Source organism: Plasmodium chabaudi, assembly GCF_900002335.3.
Source record: "Plasmodium chabaudi chabaudi strain AS genome assembly, chromosome: 11".
Lineage (NCBI taxonomy): Eukaryota > Apicomplexa > Aconoidasida > Haemosporida > Plasmodiidae > Plasmodium > Plasmodium chabaudi.
Window position 1 is genome coordinate 1,599,427 of NC_030111.2, and position 19,261 is coordinate 1,618,687.

The window sequence follows — 19,261 nt, forward strand, 5'->3', positions numbered from 1 at the left end:
TTATTTTTCAAATATAGTGTATAAAGAATACCAAAGGAAAATAAAAATACCTGCTTTTGATGTTATATTAAATATTGATATACAATGTCATATAGTTTTAGTATTTTTAAAAGAAATATATATGCATAGTGTGTGTAAAACAATATTGATATCTTTATATATTTTTTATGAAGAATGATTATTGTCTGTATGACGAAAAGATAAATTATTTGTTCATAAATTTATAGAAAAAGTGCTGATCAGGAAAAAAACATTCAATTGAAAATGCTCATGCATTTGCACTACATTTACGCATATATATAATATATATTATTTTGTTCGTTTATTGTGCATCCTTAAACTTATTTATATCAACATACATTTATATTTTATTATTTATTTTTTAAATTATGTTGTGTTTCAAAGATATATTTATAAACCCTTTAAAGGTTTTTATTTATAATAGTACATAACCGAACAAAATCACCCCAGCGTGTTTCCAAATATCTATGAAAGAATGTACTGACAAAATATTGGCAAAAATATACTGTAAATATGCATACGTGGTAGAAAAATAAAAATTATTGAAAATGTTTTAGAAATAATTTGATGATTATTTTTGTATTATAATAATCATATAATTATGTAAAAATAATTGCTTTATGTTTTTAAAAAATATTAATAGCTTTTTACGAAAAATATAATCGCAGGTATAAATTTGTACTTGGTCTGAAATAAATATATATTATTTTTAAAATTTTGATACGATTAAGTTTATGTTCATTGGTACTTATTGTTATGTATAAAAAAAAAAAGAAATGAGTTCGTATAATGATATCTGAATGTGGGATTAAATAAATATGAATGTTTATACGTATGTATATATATATTAGCAGATATAATACAATTTTTCGTGATTGTATGCATGCTATAAATTTATATTCTCATGCATATTTATTTATTATTGTTTTGTCACAACTATAAGCATCACTCTATCTAAGAACATGAAAAGGGTGTGTTCAAGCCTATAACATGTACTTATCATTCATATAATATTGTTTTCTTCAAATTGACATAACATGATAAACTAATAGTAATAATAATAAGCAAAGGGAATAGAATTAGAGGGTGAAAAAAACGAATAATTCAATACTATATTAAATATATGATGAAAAAAATACTGAATGGGGGAAAAAACGAAAACAATGGTAATAGTATTGCAAATAATAGTTTCAAAGATGGGGTAAAGAAAGTAAAAAAAAACAAAAAAAAAACAAATGTTAACAATGCATTACTAGACCAATTTCATCACCGAAATAAAAATAATTCCAATTTGTTTTCAACTGGAAAAAATGAAAAAGGTAATTTATCAATGCTACAGGAGCAATCAAGCATAAACACAAAATTTGTTAATTCCTATGGGGAACGCAAATCAGGTGGTACATATACTGGTTATATACCTCCTCTTGGTAGTAGTAATAGTAATGCTATGAATGTAGAGTGGGGTGAAAATAATAAACCTGATATAGGATCTGGTCCTAGCAATAGGGTCGCCAAGAGCCTTTATGATTTAAGTAAAATAAAAATGAATAACGTTGATAGCGAAGAGAATACGAATAAAAATTATAGTAGCAATTACAACAGTAGTAGTAATTATATGAATAATTATAACAGTAATAATAATAACAATTCAAATAATATGTTCAATAAAACAAAAAATCGAAGTGGGCAAACACATAAAAAGATTAACAAATATGAAAATAGTATGTATTATCAAAAGTCTCCAATGAAATTAAATTTGGCGTGTACAAATCAATTAAATAAGAATAGAAAGAGTTTGTATAACTCTACTAATTTTCCAAATAATAAAATGAAATATGTAAAAAATGAAAATAAATACACTGATGGTAATAAAAATAATATCGTAATTAATAATTTATCACTACCAAGTGATATGAATAGTGTGTATAAGGGTAATAATATGAATATTGAAAATAGTGATACTATAAATTGGAATATGGAAAGCAACAAATCGAATATTAACAGTATTTATAACGTAGGTACAAGTAATAATAAGTCTCTTTACAGGTATAACGAATTATCGAATGATAACAAAAATGCAAGTGGCACATTTTTCAATGGCATTGATAATAATTTGGATGCATATACCAATCCAAAGAATGAATATATAAGCAATAAAAATAATCCACCGATTAATACTTCAGGCAATGATCTTGGGAAAAAGGAAACCACAAAATCTGTTTATAATTTTATTAAAAATATAAAAGATGAAAATGTTGTGGAAACTAAAGATGGAAAGTGTTTAGCAAAACCAAATCCGCAAGAAATTGACATTACACACTTGATAGCATACTGCGAAAAGTCAATAGAGATTTTAAGTAGAAAACTCGAACAGTTATTATTGGCTAATGATAATGAATATATAAATTTAATTAAATATATAATAGATATATTTAAAAATATTAATATAATTATAGATTTTATAGATGATTCGTCATGCCATTTTAATATTTTCGGGATTATATTAAATTTGTATTCTTATTTGTGTATAAAGATGTTTGAAGAAAATTATTTATTGAAAATAATTAATTTAAAGTGTTTTGTTTTAATGTATGAAATTTTAATTAAATTGAAGAAACATATTTTTAATTTGTCTTGTGTGTTTACTTTATATATAAATTTTTTAAAAAGTAATATGGAAGGTATTGATGTTTTAAAAAAAAAATATAACAATTATAAGCCAAGGTTTATAGAATATGATAAAAAAATATATAAAAAAATGTTAAATTCGTTTTTAACTATATTTGCATACTTTTCAGAAAATGAAATAAATGTTGTCAAAATTGAGGCGCTAAAATCGTTCTGTTACATATTGAATATATTATACCAAGAGAAAAAGAAAGAAAAGTGTAGAAAAGCACGAAATGGGGGGAAAAAAAAAATAGAAAATAAAGATAATAATTGTATAGAAGAATATGAAGAAGAAATGGATGATGAATCGAACAATTCAGAGAAGGAAGAGAATACGAAAATAGAAGGAAATGAATCAACAGAAAAAAATATAAAAAACACACTTAATGATCCTACTAATGCAAGTTCTGCCAAACCTTTAAAAAAAAATTTTTATTATATATATAATAAAGATATAATTATTAATTGTATTGTTAATACAAAAGGAAATGTTTCAAAAGGTTTCCCAAACAATAGAATGATATATTTAAAAACCCATAACCGTAATTTTTTTAACAAAAATTATTTTTCAACATTTTTACACTTGGATTATAAAAATGAATTTGGTAAGAATGATGATAAAAAGCGAAAAAAAAACCCAAACACATATTGGAATAAAAATAGCGAGCAAAATGAAAAAAAACAATTGGATAAGGACGAGCAGAATAATAACAACGAAAATATAAATGAAAATCCTTTAAATGAAGAAAGTAATAACACAAAAAGTAGTAATAACAGTGTGAATGCTAAGAATGCAAAAAATAAAAGTAAAAATGGAATTTTATTAATAAATTTCGAAACAGTTTTTAACAGCGAATTAGCTAGTGGATGGTTATCAAATAAAATAGATGACGATGATGAAACAATCTTAATTTATGTATTCAAGATATTTGAATATTTTATTGATATTTATCGTAATAAAGAAATATATACGGCAATAAAAAATTATATAATATTTTTTTTAAACCATATTAATAATAATATATTTAGCTATGTAACATATTTAATTGTTAAAATATCACGATTGATACCAATAGATAGAACATTTTTTAACAAATACATTTCTGTCCTTTTGAAAAATTTAAATAAGGATCGACGTAAAAATATATTCCTTATGCTTTCATATAGTAGATATGAAAAAAGTGGCCTTGAGGTAGCATTAAATATTTTAAGTAATTTATGTTTATACAACTTTAATTTCAAGACTAATGTGCATTTAATGAGTCATGAAGAAGATAATAATAATTCATTAAAAAATGATATGGATGAATATAATATGAACACACATATATATAACTCTAAATTAGATTCTTTTGATGCATCTAAAAAGGATTTGAATTCAATAGATGAACATGAAGTATATCTAATTGATCATATGATATATAATAACAAAGAATGGTATTATATATATACTGTGATACTAATATTATCGTTTAAATATTCCGATTTAATTTATCCTATTTTTTTTAATAAGTTTCGAAATAAATATATAGAAAATTCGTATATTAATGTTCCTTATTTAAATTTATTTGACCGGTCCTATAGATTCTGTTACTACACTTCAAACAAAATATTATATGACAAATTTGAAAAATACCACATAACGGGTTCAAAATGTGTGAATTTATTTGAGTTCGATCGAGAAATGGCATGGGGGAAGTATGATAAAAGATATAACAAAATTGGAAAAAATGGTGACGAAATAAATTGTAAAATGAATAGCAATAATAATCACAGTTACATAGGAAAGAAAAATGATGAATTTATGATTAATGATAATAAGGGGATTGGTGATATAATTCCGAGAGAAAATATATCACCTGAATTGTTATATCATCAAATGTATGCATTTTTAGAATATCCGCATTGTATAAAATTGGATATAAGTTCAAAGGAAAGTAATTTTTGCTATATATATGTTTTAAGTGTGTTAAACATACTTTTTAATAAGGATGCCCCATTTTTCAATGAAAATTGTTTTTTTTTTAAAAAAAATATTTGGGAATTACTACATAATCAAACAAATTTAAAAACGAATCATTTTTTAGATTATCTTATAATTTTTAAAGATTATGATTTTTCTTATGTTGATAATAGTAACGAGTTGATAGGCATGCTTGACTCCATAAATTATAATGATGAAAGTAATTATACGGGAAGAAAAGGATTAGTAAAAAGGGACAAATCTGATAAACGTAGTCAAAGTGACAGTTCTATATATAGTAGCAGTGATAGCATGTTTGGCGATGTGGTTAAAAATTTAGAAGGAAAAAAGCATTGTAGTAATATTTCAGAGTTAATGAATAACGAGAAAAATGATAAAAAAAAGGAAACCCCAAATTTAAACATCAGTAATATTAATAAGCTCAAAAAAATACAAGACTTTGAGATAGAGAAAACAGGACAGATAATCGAGGAACCTATTCACGAAAGGAATAAAAGGAATATGATACATTTTAAACAAGGTTATATGAAATATTCGAAATTAATTAGTGATAATATTAATGAGCATATTATTGGTAATATATACTTTTTAAGATATTTGAAAGAAAATTTTTCTCATTTTCAAAAAAAAAAGAATATATATTTTATATACAGCTATTTTTTAAAAACATTTATTACGGATGTGTCGATATATGGTATAATATATAGAAATAGCGTTGCAAACTATTTTTACAAAAGAATGTTAAAAGGTGTACTAAGCAATGACTTAATTTATGGAAGTAAAGGGGATATGAATTCAATAAATTTGGATAAGCTGGGAATAGAAATTAATAGTAAATATAAGAATAAAATAAACGAGTCAGGACTAATTCGTAATACATATAATGTGAACGAATATTTCGAAAATAATAAGAAAGATCATTATGATAATCATTTTAATTATCCAACATATGATATTGAAAATAAAAGAATGAGTTTTGATAAAAACATTAATGAACTAGATGTATGGGGGGAGAAAGAAAATGTTATTAAAAATTGTTTAAGAAACTTAAACAATAAATTTGGAAATAATTTTTTACACGATTTAAATTGCAATGATTTGGGTAAAGATAATATTAAAACATTTATAGATGCCATAAATCAGAATATAGCAAAAGAACATAAATATTTTTCATGTAATAATATAAATTTTCGATTTATAAAATCAAAGATAAAAATATTTATGAATGAAAAGGATATGGATGAATGGAAAAGGTATACAAATGTAGTAGATTTTAAAAGTAAATATCGAGAATATTTTTATCATAAAAAAGTTATAAATATAAATCATAGAATTAATAAAAATTTAGTTAAAATTTATTATTTGTTTAATGAACATTATTTTCATTCAACAGATATATCAGAAATACTTCGTTTTTTTTTAAACAAAATATATGATGAAAATAATTTATTATTCTCAAAGTTGAATGAATATTTTGGTAAGTTTTCAAATAATGATGAAACTGATGTGTATAAATTTAAAGTAGAAAGGGAATATACTTCCAATGTGGAATTAGATCAGATGGAAAATGAAAGAAAATTGATATGCAGTAAAAACTGTCAGTATAGTGTGTGTAACCAAAATAAAAATAGAAGGAAGATAATTAACTTGAGTGATGATTTAGAGCATTTAATTACTGGATTCAATAAATTTATTCATAAGCACGTAGAACAAAATGCTAGAGATGAGAACGAAAATACATATACTATAAATGTTATGATAAATAAAATTTTAAAAAATATATTAAAACATATAAAAAATAAGGACTTTATAAATTATGATAAATGTATAAAATTTTCATTCAAATTTGTATCCTTTTTTTTTGTGAAAATATATTTTTGTATTGAAATAGATCCATATTTTGAAATTTTTGAAAATTATTATGATAAAGATTTAGGAAACATTTTATTTTTATTACCAGATCATGTAAAACATTTTTTTAATCACCTATTATTGTATATTGAATACGAAGATGGCTATCATATAATGGATACACAAAGCGAAGTACAAAATAGTGACGAATCGAAAATTAACGAAATAATAAAAAGAAAAATGTCAAATAAAAGAATGGAACAAACCAATTTCTTAACGTACAACTTTGTTGTTGAAAATGTTTTGTTAGAAGATAATTCTTTAAAACATTTAAAAAATATAAATAAAACAAAAGTAAAAAATTCGTTATTTGCTAAGAGAAAAAAAAACAATCCACCAAATCAAAATGTTGTGAATGATTCTTCTTTTAAACTGAATCCAAAATATTTAAATGCTTCTAATGATCAACATTATTGTGGTAGAAATTGGAATACTAAAACCAATTATAGCAAAATGAACACAAATGTGAAAAAAATAAATATGCCGAAATATCTTAAAATAGATACTACAGAATGGAAAATAAAACGTAGTAAAAATAGCTATTATGATCATTGCATAAATGGATATATAAAACCTTTTAAAAATTTCATAAATATTGAATTAAAAAAAAATATTGAAGTTAATTTTGATTATTCCTTCACCTTGCCTACAAAATGTAAGGTTACTTTTTGTTACTATTATTTTAAGAATAATAAATTTATTTTATTTCCTTTGTCTAAAGCGAAACAAATATATGTTCATGCATTAAACCAATGACCCCGATACACATACATTATTGTATATGCATGCGTATTGGGTGTGTATATGTGGATTCTTATAATTAAACGATGATTATACATCAAATTTTTCTTTAAAAATCATTTTTGTACTCAAGAAAACCAATTTTGAAAATTATGAATTATATATTTGTTGTGTTACTGTTTCTTACATTCCAAATATTTCCGATTTATTTCTATTCGTTTTTTATTTTTAATATAATTATTTCTATTATTATTTATGTTATTTTTTTTGGTAAATTTTTTTAATTTGAAAAATTCCTCAAACAATTTATTAAGCTTGTCTAATTTGAAAAATGGGGTTCTTCCCCATTGCATTGGATATTCGCATATTTATTTTTTCGAGGATAATCTCCTTCGAGTTTTACAAAAATTTAAACAACGTTGTAGATGGCGACTGCATTTATGTTGAGAAGGAGATGAAAGAAAATTCATATATCAACATAAGTACAGATTCAAAACAAATAACAAAACTAAGAAAAAGAAAAACGACAAGAAAAAAGTTTAAGAAAGAAATTTATTTAAAATATTATTGTTTGCATTTTTTTGAAAATGGCTAAAAGCGAAGTCATTATTTGGGTTCGTTTTTGCTAAAGTTTTATGAGGGGAATTTAATTTTCCTAAGAATGAAGAAATTAGTTAAAATGTGTAGAAAGAAATATGCAAATACATACGAATACATATGTATGTATATATATTAAAATGACTTAGATGAAAAATGGGTATCTATTTTTATTATTATATTGTTTACTTTCTTTTTTGGTGTTTCCATAATTGGAAGCGTTTGAATTAAAATTAGTTGATTCATTAGTATAGCATCTGTTATGTTTATATGTGTGTTTTATAGTCTGATATGTATCCTTTTTCTTATTGAAATATGGATTAACATTTTCATTTTTGAACAAAGGATTTTTCTTTTTAAATATTTTTCCCCCTCGTGTGTAATATATATATTTTTTACCAATTCCTTTGTTACTATTATTGTATGTGTGTTTATTTTCGTTTTTCGTTTTTTTAATAGATTTTTTTTTACAATTCATATTTTCGGTGGTTATGGATATATTTTCATGTGATACATAATTTTTATTTTCATTATGAAACATTTGATTCGTATTTAAATTTTGTTTAAACAATTGGCATGTTTTATTTTGTGGATTTTCTGAATAGTCGGCACTTATATTGTTTCCTTTAGAGCTATTAGAATTCTCAATGTATAAATTATTAAGAGAACTATCCATGATTATGTTTGGATGTCTTTCGTCGTGGTTATGTGGCAATTGTTGCTCATTTTCATTATTATTAGTAATTATATTAGTATTTAAATTTTTAGAAATATCATTGGGTATTTTGTCTTCTGGAATTTGCTTATCTTTTGAGATACTAGGAATACATGATGATTTGGCATCGTTATTATTTATAGCATGTAATATTTCTTTAATGTATTTATTCAGGTCGTTACATAATACATTTTTAAAATTTTCTATTATACTATCCTTGCTGGCATTTGTTTTGTTTTCGCTATTGTATTCTATATTTGTTTCGCTTTTATTATTTGAATAAATTATATCCTTGGCATTTTTCAAAGGAAATATTGAATTATCCTTTTGGGGCATAAATAAAGGATCATTGTTTTTATTTTTTATTTTTTTCTTTGCAAACATGTTCTCTTTTTTCCCTTTTTTTAAAATTATATCAATATCATCTAGATACTTATCTGAATATGCATTTTTACAATTTTTTTCAACTTGTTCAAAATCGGAATTGGTTTCACAGTTTTTTTTTGTTTTATAAATGATTTCGTTTACAGCATTTTCGAACATATAATGTAGGTTCTTTTTTTTATTTATTTTATTGAAAAAGAGCTCGAATTCTTCGTCATCTGATATGGGAAAACAAGAACTGTTGTAATAGTTTGCGCTTTTGCATGAAAACAAAGAGCATTTCATTTGAAGAAATATATGTATAATATCGATAGGGGTAAATAAAATGATATAGACAAAGGAATTATTTGTTACTACATTTATTAAATGTAAAACATGTTTGACAATTTTTAAGTTTAGAATGGAAAACGTGAGTCATTAGTTACAAATAATTAATATTTTAGGCTGTAATAAAATTATCATTTAAGAGCATTGCTTCAAAAAATTACATTTTGTCAATGACAACACACGTGTAAATAAATGATTAATCCATATATATTTTATTTATTTGTCAAACATTTATTGAAAAAGTCAAATAAATAATTTAATAAGTTTAAATTTTTAATATAGTAAAAATGTGCTTGTATATATAATATTTCGAGATATGGGGATTTGTGAATATAGACAAAAATTAAAATATGACAACAACAAAAATAATAATGATTATACGAATGGTCATAATGATAATTGTGAAATGTTGAAAAACAGGAAAATTACAATATGTTCGATCCCCTTATCTTTATATTATGTAAGAATATGATAAAACATAAGCGTGTTAAGTATATACACTTTTTTTGAAGTGGGTAAATTAGGCACAAATAAATGTGCCACGAGAATATGTTTAAAAATTGTGTGCTTTAATATAGGGGTAAAATAGGAAATTAATTTTGGGATAAAAATTATAGTGTTTTAAAGAGAACAAATTCAGAGTATTATTATTGGTATAAACATGGCAACATATATAATTAGTTTTGTGCACAAAAGACGTATCTTTTTAAGGTAAAAATATGGGAATGAGTAAAATGGTGTGGAAATATATATAAATGTCATATTCTCTTTTATTTATTTTCACATTCGAAGCAATGCTGAAAATTTTTTAAAAAAGGAAATTTATCCTTTTAAGTATTTTTTATATATAAATTATGATGGCCTTTTCAATTTACCGTTTAGATATTAAAAAAAATTCAAAAAATAATTAGTATTCTACAAAGATATATATTAAAAATAATAATTGACGATGATACTACAAAATAATAAAATAAAAATTTGATAATAAAACTTTCCTGAGTAAGAGAAGAACATTTTGAAAAGTTACCTTGTGCCTGTATTTTGGCCATATATATTTTTTTTTTTTTGACAATCATTTAATCTAGTATGAATAAATGAACGGTCCTATGATGAATTTTGTTATTACATAAAAAGTTCAGCACATGAATAAGTGTACATATGTTTGTTTATTTTGGTAATATATATTACTTATGCTATCGATGTTTTGTTAGATAATTTAAAAAGCGGAATACATGAAAGAAATAAAAAAATAATTTTCCATTAAAGCATACCTAAATAAATTTGAACTTCAATACGTTATTACATACATAGTGAAAGACCAGAAGAACCAGTTTTAATGTTTTTTTCATTAAATTGTTTAATAACAATTAAATTTTTATTGAAATAAAACATTATTCTTCATCATCATTATTATATTTGTGTGCAACGGAATTGTAAATTTTTTTTTCTATAAATATGTGCCAAGAAGAAAGAAAAAAAAAATACCATGATGATATTCTCTTAAATTTATCTTTAACCAATGACGATAAAATTGAGGGTGTCCTATTTAAGGTAATATATCCCTTATAAAAGCAGTGAATATATGTTGGTGGCTGCATAATAGAATGCTGGTCATGTTATTATTAATGATATGCAACTTTTAATATTTTTATGTTTTCATTGAACCTTATTGTTACATTTTTTTTAATTTTGCTTTCTTTTCAGTTAATTCCAATTTTGTTGGATGAAATATTAACATGCGAAGAATATTTGAGAAAATCGTTAATAGAAATTATTAGTCACTGCATAATAAGATGCAAATCTTTAGAACAGATTAAGGTTCCCGTTGTAGGGATGGTTGAAAATTATTTGAAAAATATTGACAAGATAAGCAATAGTAGGATATTATATAACAGTACATTTTATATATTTATGGATGCGGGATTTAAAAATGTCGATGATGAAGAAAAGTTAAAATTTCAACAATTGATAATAGAGAATTGTGATATACTAGCGGATAACAAAGAAATGGGAATGTTTATGATAATAAAGTTTGTAGAAAGTTTGGAAATTTTAAATAAAAATGAGAATAAGGTGAAAATGGATAAATATATTTCGTCTGTTTTTAAAGGCTTGTGCTTTAACAGCAATGGCAACATTGTTAATAATATTAACTCTAATAGAATTCCACACGATTTGAAAAATGATAATCATATTACCAATTTTTGTGATGATAAATATTATAAAAAACTACAAAAATTCATTATGTGTATAAATGAATTTTTAGCTATTCCCATTTATTGCATAGATATAAATTTAATAAAATTTATTAGACAAGATTTAGTAAATATATACAAAGAAAAATTCCTTAATAGCAAATATTATTCAAAGCAAAATCATATAAAAATGAAGAAAAATGCTTTGAAATTTTTAAGTAATTTTTTGTGTAATCATAGTTTAGCTTATTCATCGTATATAATTTGTTCAAATGAAAAATATGATGAAGTAAAAGAATTCGCTAATGTATTATTAAAAAGTAAACAGAACAGTGTAAATTTTAATGATAATTCAATATATGTAGATATATATATGGGCATAATAAAGTATTTTGATAATGATATATATTCAATAAATTATATTTTAAAAATTTTTAGTATATTTGAAAATAGTTGTATAGTAATTAAAGAAGAGGAACAATTACATAAGCTACTATGTTATATTTATTATTTTTATTTCTACTTTGCTAATGATGCAAACATTAAAAGTGTAGACTTTATGAATGAGTTTAAAAATTTTGAATTATTGTTTAATAATAAAAAAGAGCTTTTAGCATATTTAAAAGAAAATAAATACAACGCTAAATTAAAAAATAAAGATTTAAATAATTGTCTTAATAAATTACTTATATATATTATAGGAGCAAATAACAAAATTGTGTTTTTTAATAAATATATCGACTACATATTTAATATAATTTTTTGTAATTTGAAAGCATTAACTGAAGAAAATGGTGAGGATAACAATAATTACATTTTACTGGAAAATACCGCAACAATGATAGAAAAAATATATGGGCTAGAAATATATGACCATAAAACTAATATAAATTTATTGAACAATTCGTTTTTATTAACCCATATATTTTTTAATAAATTAAAAAACATTTATAGCATAAATAAAGATTCATACATTTTATACAATAGTGTAAACAAAGTTTTATCATGTTTGATGGACTATTTTAAAAATTGTCTGAATGAAAGTAGGAGTCGATTGATTGGAATAAAGATGGGATATGCGGATTTCAAAGAATTGAACATGAGCAATTTGGATGGAAATAATGAATCCATCTTATATTGGACTATGGAAAGAATGAAAAGTGATAATAACGAGCATAGTAGTAGCTATGAAACGAGGGTCGATAAAAGAAGAGAAAGCAACATAAATTTTAGAAGAGCAATTATTGAAAATGTTATGGGTATATTAGATAAATTCATAAAATACACACAAAATAGTTTATTAATTGGTGTTATACTTAATTGGAGTTCAAACATATTTAAATGTGAAACTTGTGAATATGCGTATTATTTTTTACTGTTTGAAAAATGCAGTGACATTATTTTGTCAGATACAGCAAAAAAATATTTAAAATTACATAAAAAAGAAAAGATGCCTTCATTTGATGATTATATAATTTTTATATCAAAAAAGTTGTTTCACGATAAATCCAATATTATTGTTCACTATTTTTTTGAGAACACATTTGATAATGTTGATCTAGGAATGTGTAAGGAAAAGGAAGATGGTTCGAATTCACTTAGTACAGAACCAAATAAAAATGAAGAATTCAGCTATGAGCAAATAAAGCTAAAAAATTTTATCGAAATAGATAATGCAAAGAGTGTTATTGAATATGTTAATAAACATTACTCAACATTTAATATAGATCAGTTGTGTAGTTTAATTAAATATATAGAAGTGATAAATTTTAGGAATAATTTTTCTATAGAAAGTATATATTTAACAATTTTAATATTTGATATATTTTTAATTAGCATTGTCAATTGTGTTAATCGGCTTAAAGATGACTATTTGATGATATACTGCTTTTCGTTTACCATATTTATGAAGGAGTTGAAACACTTTTTCTCTAATAGTAATAAAAATATAATGAAAAATAATTCCAGTTTTGGTAATGATCAAAATGGGTGTACCACATTAATCGAAGTTGAAAAAGCAAATATATTAATAAACAGTCATTTAGCAGAAATAATAAAAAGTCGATTAAATATATTATTGCAGAACATGTTGTATGCACATAATACAAAATTGGTAAGTAAATCATCAAAGATGCTAATACATATATACTTGCAAATTAAAGAAAGCAATGAAGATTTATTTAATGATCTTCTAAACATTTTAATTTCCAAAAATTTGAAAGAAGTTTCTAATAATGATGAAGAAAATAGAGTTATTTGTTCAATAATATATTTATTTGGGTATTTGATAAAAAAAGATAATTTTTTTGCTGAAAAATATTATTGCATTTTGGAGAATCTAACGGATTATTTGTTTTACATATATTTTGATTATGTGAAAGAAGGCAAAAAAAAAGTGACAAATGAAAAGCTAATTCTGTTAAAATATTGTATTACCTTTTTTTATTTCTCATTTTTCTCAAAATCATTTTTACCAATTTGGGGCGAAATTATAAATAGTAGACAAATTGACATGAATAATGTGGGTTCTAATGATGCTATTATTAGATACAAATCAATTGTAAGTATAATTTTAGAAATAATAAAATATGCAAAAGATAATATTACAAACATTTATAATTTACCTTTGCTCAAAAAGGCATTAAAATTATTAAGTTGTTTACCAACATTGAAAGAAGATAGCATTAATTTAATGCTAAAAGAAGATATAATAAATACATGTACCATTGGCAATTTTCAAATAGAAAAAATGTATGGGCATTATATATCTCAGATTTTTTTAAGGTTAGATAAATTTCATTCGAATAAATTATCTTCAGAATTTTTAAAAGACATTTATGAATATTCTCAACAAATTACATCGAATAATAGTGATAATGAAAAGAAAAAAAACTTTGTATGCATCATTTTGTTTTATTCTATATATTACAATCCCTTTTTGGAGTATTTAAGCAAAAATTGCTTAGAAATTGGCAAATATTTTATTTCCTATATTAAATTAGAAAATAATATATATTCAGAATATTGTTTTTTAGGATTAAGTAATTTATTCTTCTCTATTTTAATCCAGACAAATATAGACATTAATAATGTGAATATGTTAGAGAATGCTTTAGATGTTTTACGACATGATAATTACTTAGGAGAAATTTCCGAAAATGAAAGTGATCCAAATAAAAAGCATAAAAATGAGAACGATCTATTGAATAATGATGAAAAAAAAATGATACCAAACGAAGGGATGTTTCCAGACAGCCTAATTTTACCATGCGATGTTCAAAAGTATATAATTGACATAAATACTAAAGAAAAAACAAAAGACAAAAATATAAATAGCATGAATATATGTAAGAGAAATAATTTATCATGTAACGATTTAAATGAAAATAATAATACGTACCTAAAAAATGAGGATATTGTGATAAGGTACGCAGAAAATGTATGTAATTCTTGTATGAATATAAAAGACGATTTATTTTATATAAGCTATTTAAAGAATAATGAAAAAGAAGTGGATGAAAATTTTATAGAAGAAATAAAAAAATTCGAATGTCGAAAAGATCATTTATTAAAAAATGTTTATGATTATATTAATAAGGAAAGAAATATGACTCTTATTACACATTATAAATTTCTAAGTATATACAGTTGTAGCTATATATATTTATTTTTATTTATGCAATACACAAATTTGGGGATTTATAAGTATGACAAAAAAATTAATGATTTTTTTTCTTTTAACAATGGAACCGAAAAGAAGAATATACATCATAGTAATGATGACATTAATGAACTGATGAAGATATTAAATTCGAATTTATTAAAAATAGATAATTCAAATAAAGTGTTCAGCAGTATAGAAGAATTTAAGGAGAGTGTAACAAGACAGTTAACGCAAATTTTCGATAAAACAGTATGTAGCAGAAGTGAGGATATAATAAATTTAAAAAAAAATAATAAATATGTATATGCGGTTATAAAATATATATGCAAGAAAATGGTGATAAATTTAATAACAACAAGAAATGACATAATAAAATTAAATTATTTTAAGCATATACAAAATAAAGATGTAAATAGTACTATGATGGAAATTGAAGAAAGTTTTTTACACATAGATTATAATAAGTTATTAGGGAAAACTATATATGGAATAAATGCTTTAAATGATGAGCTATTTAACTATTCTATTGTTACAAATAATGAATTTATTGACGAGGCGTTTTTGTTATTTTTAATTGAATATCTTAAGGATGTAAATATGGAAATATTTTCATTTCAAATACCATATTTTTTGTTTTTTTCGCATGCTATCAGTAATACTTATTTAATAAGGAAAAACCTAAGCATTACATTTTATGGTGTTTTAAAAAATGCATTTGTTAAGTATTCTCAGTATTGTGGAAAATGGGCTTGCAAAAGGAATGAGCAATATTGGTATAAAGATAAAGGAAATAATCGATATAACGATATAAGTGAAGGGGACAAGAATTGGCTAAAGGAAGACAGAAATGGTGAAAATTTGAATTCAAAGGGTAATACTAACATTTTTATATTGAATGTTTTAGAGGCTTACAAAAAATATGAAGGAAATAAAAAAATCGAATTATTTTATCTAGATTGTTTAAATAGTTGTATACAATCATCGGATGATATAAAATTTGATTTAAAGGTTTTACTTAATTTTTATTTAGCAAATAGTGGAAAAGCCGAAACATATTATGATGAATTAAAAATAAAAGAGAATAATGATCAAATTTGTGATTACACAGAAATAGAACTATATTTCGATAGATTATTGAAATGTAATAATTCAAATAAAGAAAAAGATGTTATGGAAAAAATAATTAGTAATTATAAAAATATATTATATCTTGAAGAAAGCATAAAAATGTTTATGTCATTTTTGAGTAATAAAAAGGATATTAATGAATATGTGTTAAATAATTTTTCTTTTTTGATGATTAAATTATTAGATCATTATGAAAAATTAGAACAGTGTAATACCTTGTTAAATATCAGCTTGTGTGTCGAAATTTTTGAATCTGTTTTTAATTTTATATTATCACACATTGTTAACAAAAATTTATCACACATTAATGATTTGTTATATTATTTAATAAATAAAATTCCTTTCTATATTTATATAAAATATATATGTAATCACATGTTAAAAGATTTTTACCAATTAGATATTACTTATAAAGATAATAATCATGTTAGAAGCTATTGTAGCAGTGTTATTTTATATTTATTAAAAAAAAAGTATCTTTTGGATATAGAGGATGAACGAATATTTAGAGATAAAAAAAGGATAGATGCGATTAAGGAGTACAATAAATTATATTTTATAAATCAACTGAATGCCGAAGTAAGAGCATTTCTACATGAAGATGGAAATTTTTCTCTCAATATGAAAAAGGAAATAAGCAAGCTTCATTCACCTGATAAAGATATTATACCCTCTCAAGCAGTGTCTACATCTTCGAATAATATCATTGGTGTTATATTTTTAAAATTATTTGACGAAATTAGAGGCGGTTTCAATGTTGTAAATGCGGATATGATTTCATATGGTCAAAATATCACTTCAATAATAGTAGTAGATAAAGATCATTTAAAAAATAAAATAAAAATTAATTTAGTTAATAAATTGGAATCAGTTGAAATTGATGGATATAAAATAAATTATACAAACAATTTGGACATTTTAACAAATTATATGACGAATGAAATCACTGATATTTGTTTACAAGAATTTAAAAAACGAGAATTATTCGATAAGGAAAATATTGGATTATTAAAAAAATTAGAAGGGAAGTTAATTGCTCGAAGTTTTATAGTTAAAAATATTATAACACATGAAAATAATTATTATAAAGATATTTATAATATATTAGAAAAAAGGAGCAGTTTTCATTTTTATAAATTTTTTAACGATTATATAAAAGAATTTTTAATCTTTTTAGAATCCAAATATGAAAAAGATAAAAAGGGGTGTTTAATATCAGTAAATATATTTGTGGAATCATTCGTAAATATTTATAAAACTGAAGAATATGATAACTTAGATTTAGAAGAGATAAAAGGATTTTTGCATATATATTCTGTGTTAAATGAATTATTTAAAAGGGCTTGCACAAACAATGTTGATAATATTTATTTTGTTATTGTTGCTCACCTAAAATGTATGAACCTGATTTTTCTATTGATTCGTAATCAAATTATGGGCATTGATAGCAATAGGATCATTAAAAATATTGATAATGGAGGAATGGAGACAAAGGGAACAAACCCAGATGAAGAAAATACCTACGTTTTTGGAGATTCTGTTTTTATTAATATTGAATATATATATGAAGCATTTGATAAAATTATAGAATTTTTAATTGATTATAAGGAATATGATATATTTGAACATGTGTGGATTTTTATTTTCAATATACCGTCTATATTTATCCACAAAATAAGATTTTCAAAACTTTATGAATGTATTAACATATTATTAACAAAATATTTTTATAATCGTAGTTTTGATGACATAGCTAACTATGATAGTAATTTTTGCTTTTATTTTTTCAAATTAGCTATTTCTGTATTTTTTTATTCGTATATTGAGAAAAATCAAAACAATTGGTTTTATTTTTTTAATTTTGAAAAAGTAAATAAGTTTGTTAAAGTGGATAATTTACATAATTATATGTTTGATTTGGATAAAATCAATCATTGTGAAGATGAGAAGCGAAATATTTATGAAGATATTATTAAATCAGTTTTTATGAAAAATAGCGTTATGGTTAATGAAAAGGATACTGATTGTTATAGACCAACTAAATACACAAGCGAATGCCAATACGAGAAAAATTATGAAAGTGATACACATTTATATATTGAAAATGGAAGTAGTAATTGTTTTAATAATTTCGGAAAATTATTATGTCTATTGTTTGAAATTGGAAAAAATAATATGAATGTATTGAGCTTAATTAAAACATATTTACAGTTAATATTTTTAAATAAAATACAGTTTTTTCAAATTGGTGATAAAGCGATTTGGGACAAAATATATAATTGCATTTATTTAATGATAATAAAAAACAAAGTAAAAAAAGTGATGTTTGAGCATTTAATGGATATATTAAATATATTATTATGTATATATAATACATACGGTTTTGAAAATGAAAAAGACAGACAAATTCATTTAGATATAAGAATTGCCGAATTTAATAATTGTAATGCCATCGATCAGCCAAATCCCGTCGATGCGATTTCTAATGCATCAATTTTTGTGTTTATATACTTTTTTAAAATTCGAAATAATTCTAAGCATTTCGTATTTCCAGATTATATTATTCAAAATCTGAAGTATTCCATTATGCTCAATTACCCTCACTTTTTTTTGTAATGACAACATGGGGCAACTATGAAAAAAGCAGATTTTGCAATTCATTATTAATGTCGAAATTATATTTCAATATGTAGTACGTAAAGCATATAAATATATGTGAAGCATGCCTACTAAATTCATATATATATATATTTTTTTCGATATTGATAGATGCATAAGATAAATCACTGAAAAATGGAAACTAAGATCATTTGTTATATTTAACAAATGTATGTTGCAAATATCATGTAGAGGAATATTTAATGGATATTTATTGTTATAAAACTCGCATTAAATATTTTTTTTATTAATCTTTTTATATATGT

General features: G+C 22.9%; 3 protein-coding genes across 3 annotated transcripts; 2 read left to right on the top strand and 1 right to left on the bottom strand.

Moving 5' to 3' along the window:
• Positions 1–1,144: 1,144 nt before the first annotated feature.
• Positions 1,145–7,342, top strand: PCHAS_1144600 (conserved Plasmodium protein, unknown function; the record flags this gene model as incomplete). The annotated part of the gene is made up of 1 exon (XM_731175.2): positions 1,145–7,342. One exon carries the CDS (start codon positions 1,145–1,147, stop codon positions 7,340–7,342), a length of 6,198 nt encoding a protein of 2,065 aa, XP_736268.2.
• Positions 7,343–7,866: 524 nt separating this feature from the next.
• Positions 7,867–9,308, bottom strand: PCHAS_1144700 (conserved Plasmodium protein, unknown function; the record flags this gene model as incomplete). The annotated part of the gene is made up of 2 exons (XM_016798738.1): positions 7,867–7,982; positions 8,114–9,308. The coding sequence occupies 2 exons, from the start codon at positions 9,306–9,308 to the stop codon at positions 7,867–7,869; spliced, it is 1,311 nt and encodes a 436-aa protein (XP_016654110.1).
• A 1,497-nt stretch (positions 9,309–10,805) lies between these two features.
• On the top strand, positions 10,806–18,953 carry PCHAS_1144800 (conserved Plasmodium protein, unknown function; the record flags this gene model as incomplete). Its single annotated transcript, XM_016798739.1, has 2 exons — positions 10,806–10,901; positions 11,055–18,953. The coding sequence occupies 2 exons, from the start codon at positions 10,806–10,808 to the stop codon at positions 18,951–18,953; spliced, it is 7,995 nt and encodes a 2,664-aa protein (XP_016654111.1).
• Between the last annotated feature and the right edge of the window lie 308 nt (positions 18,954–19,261).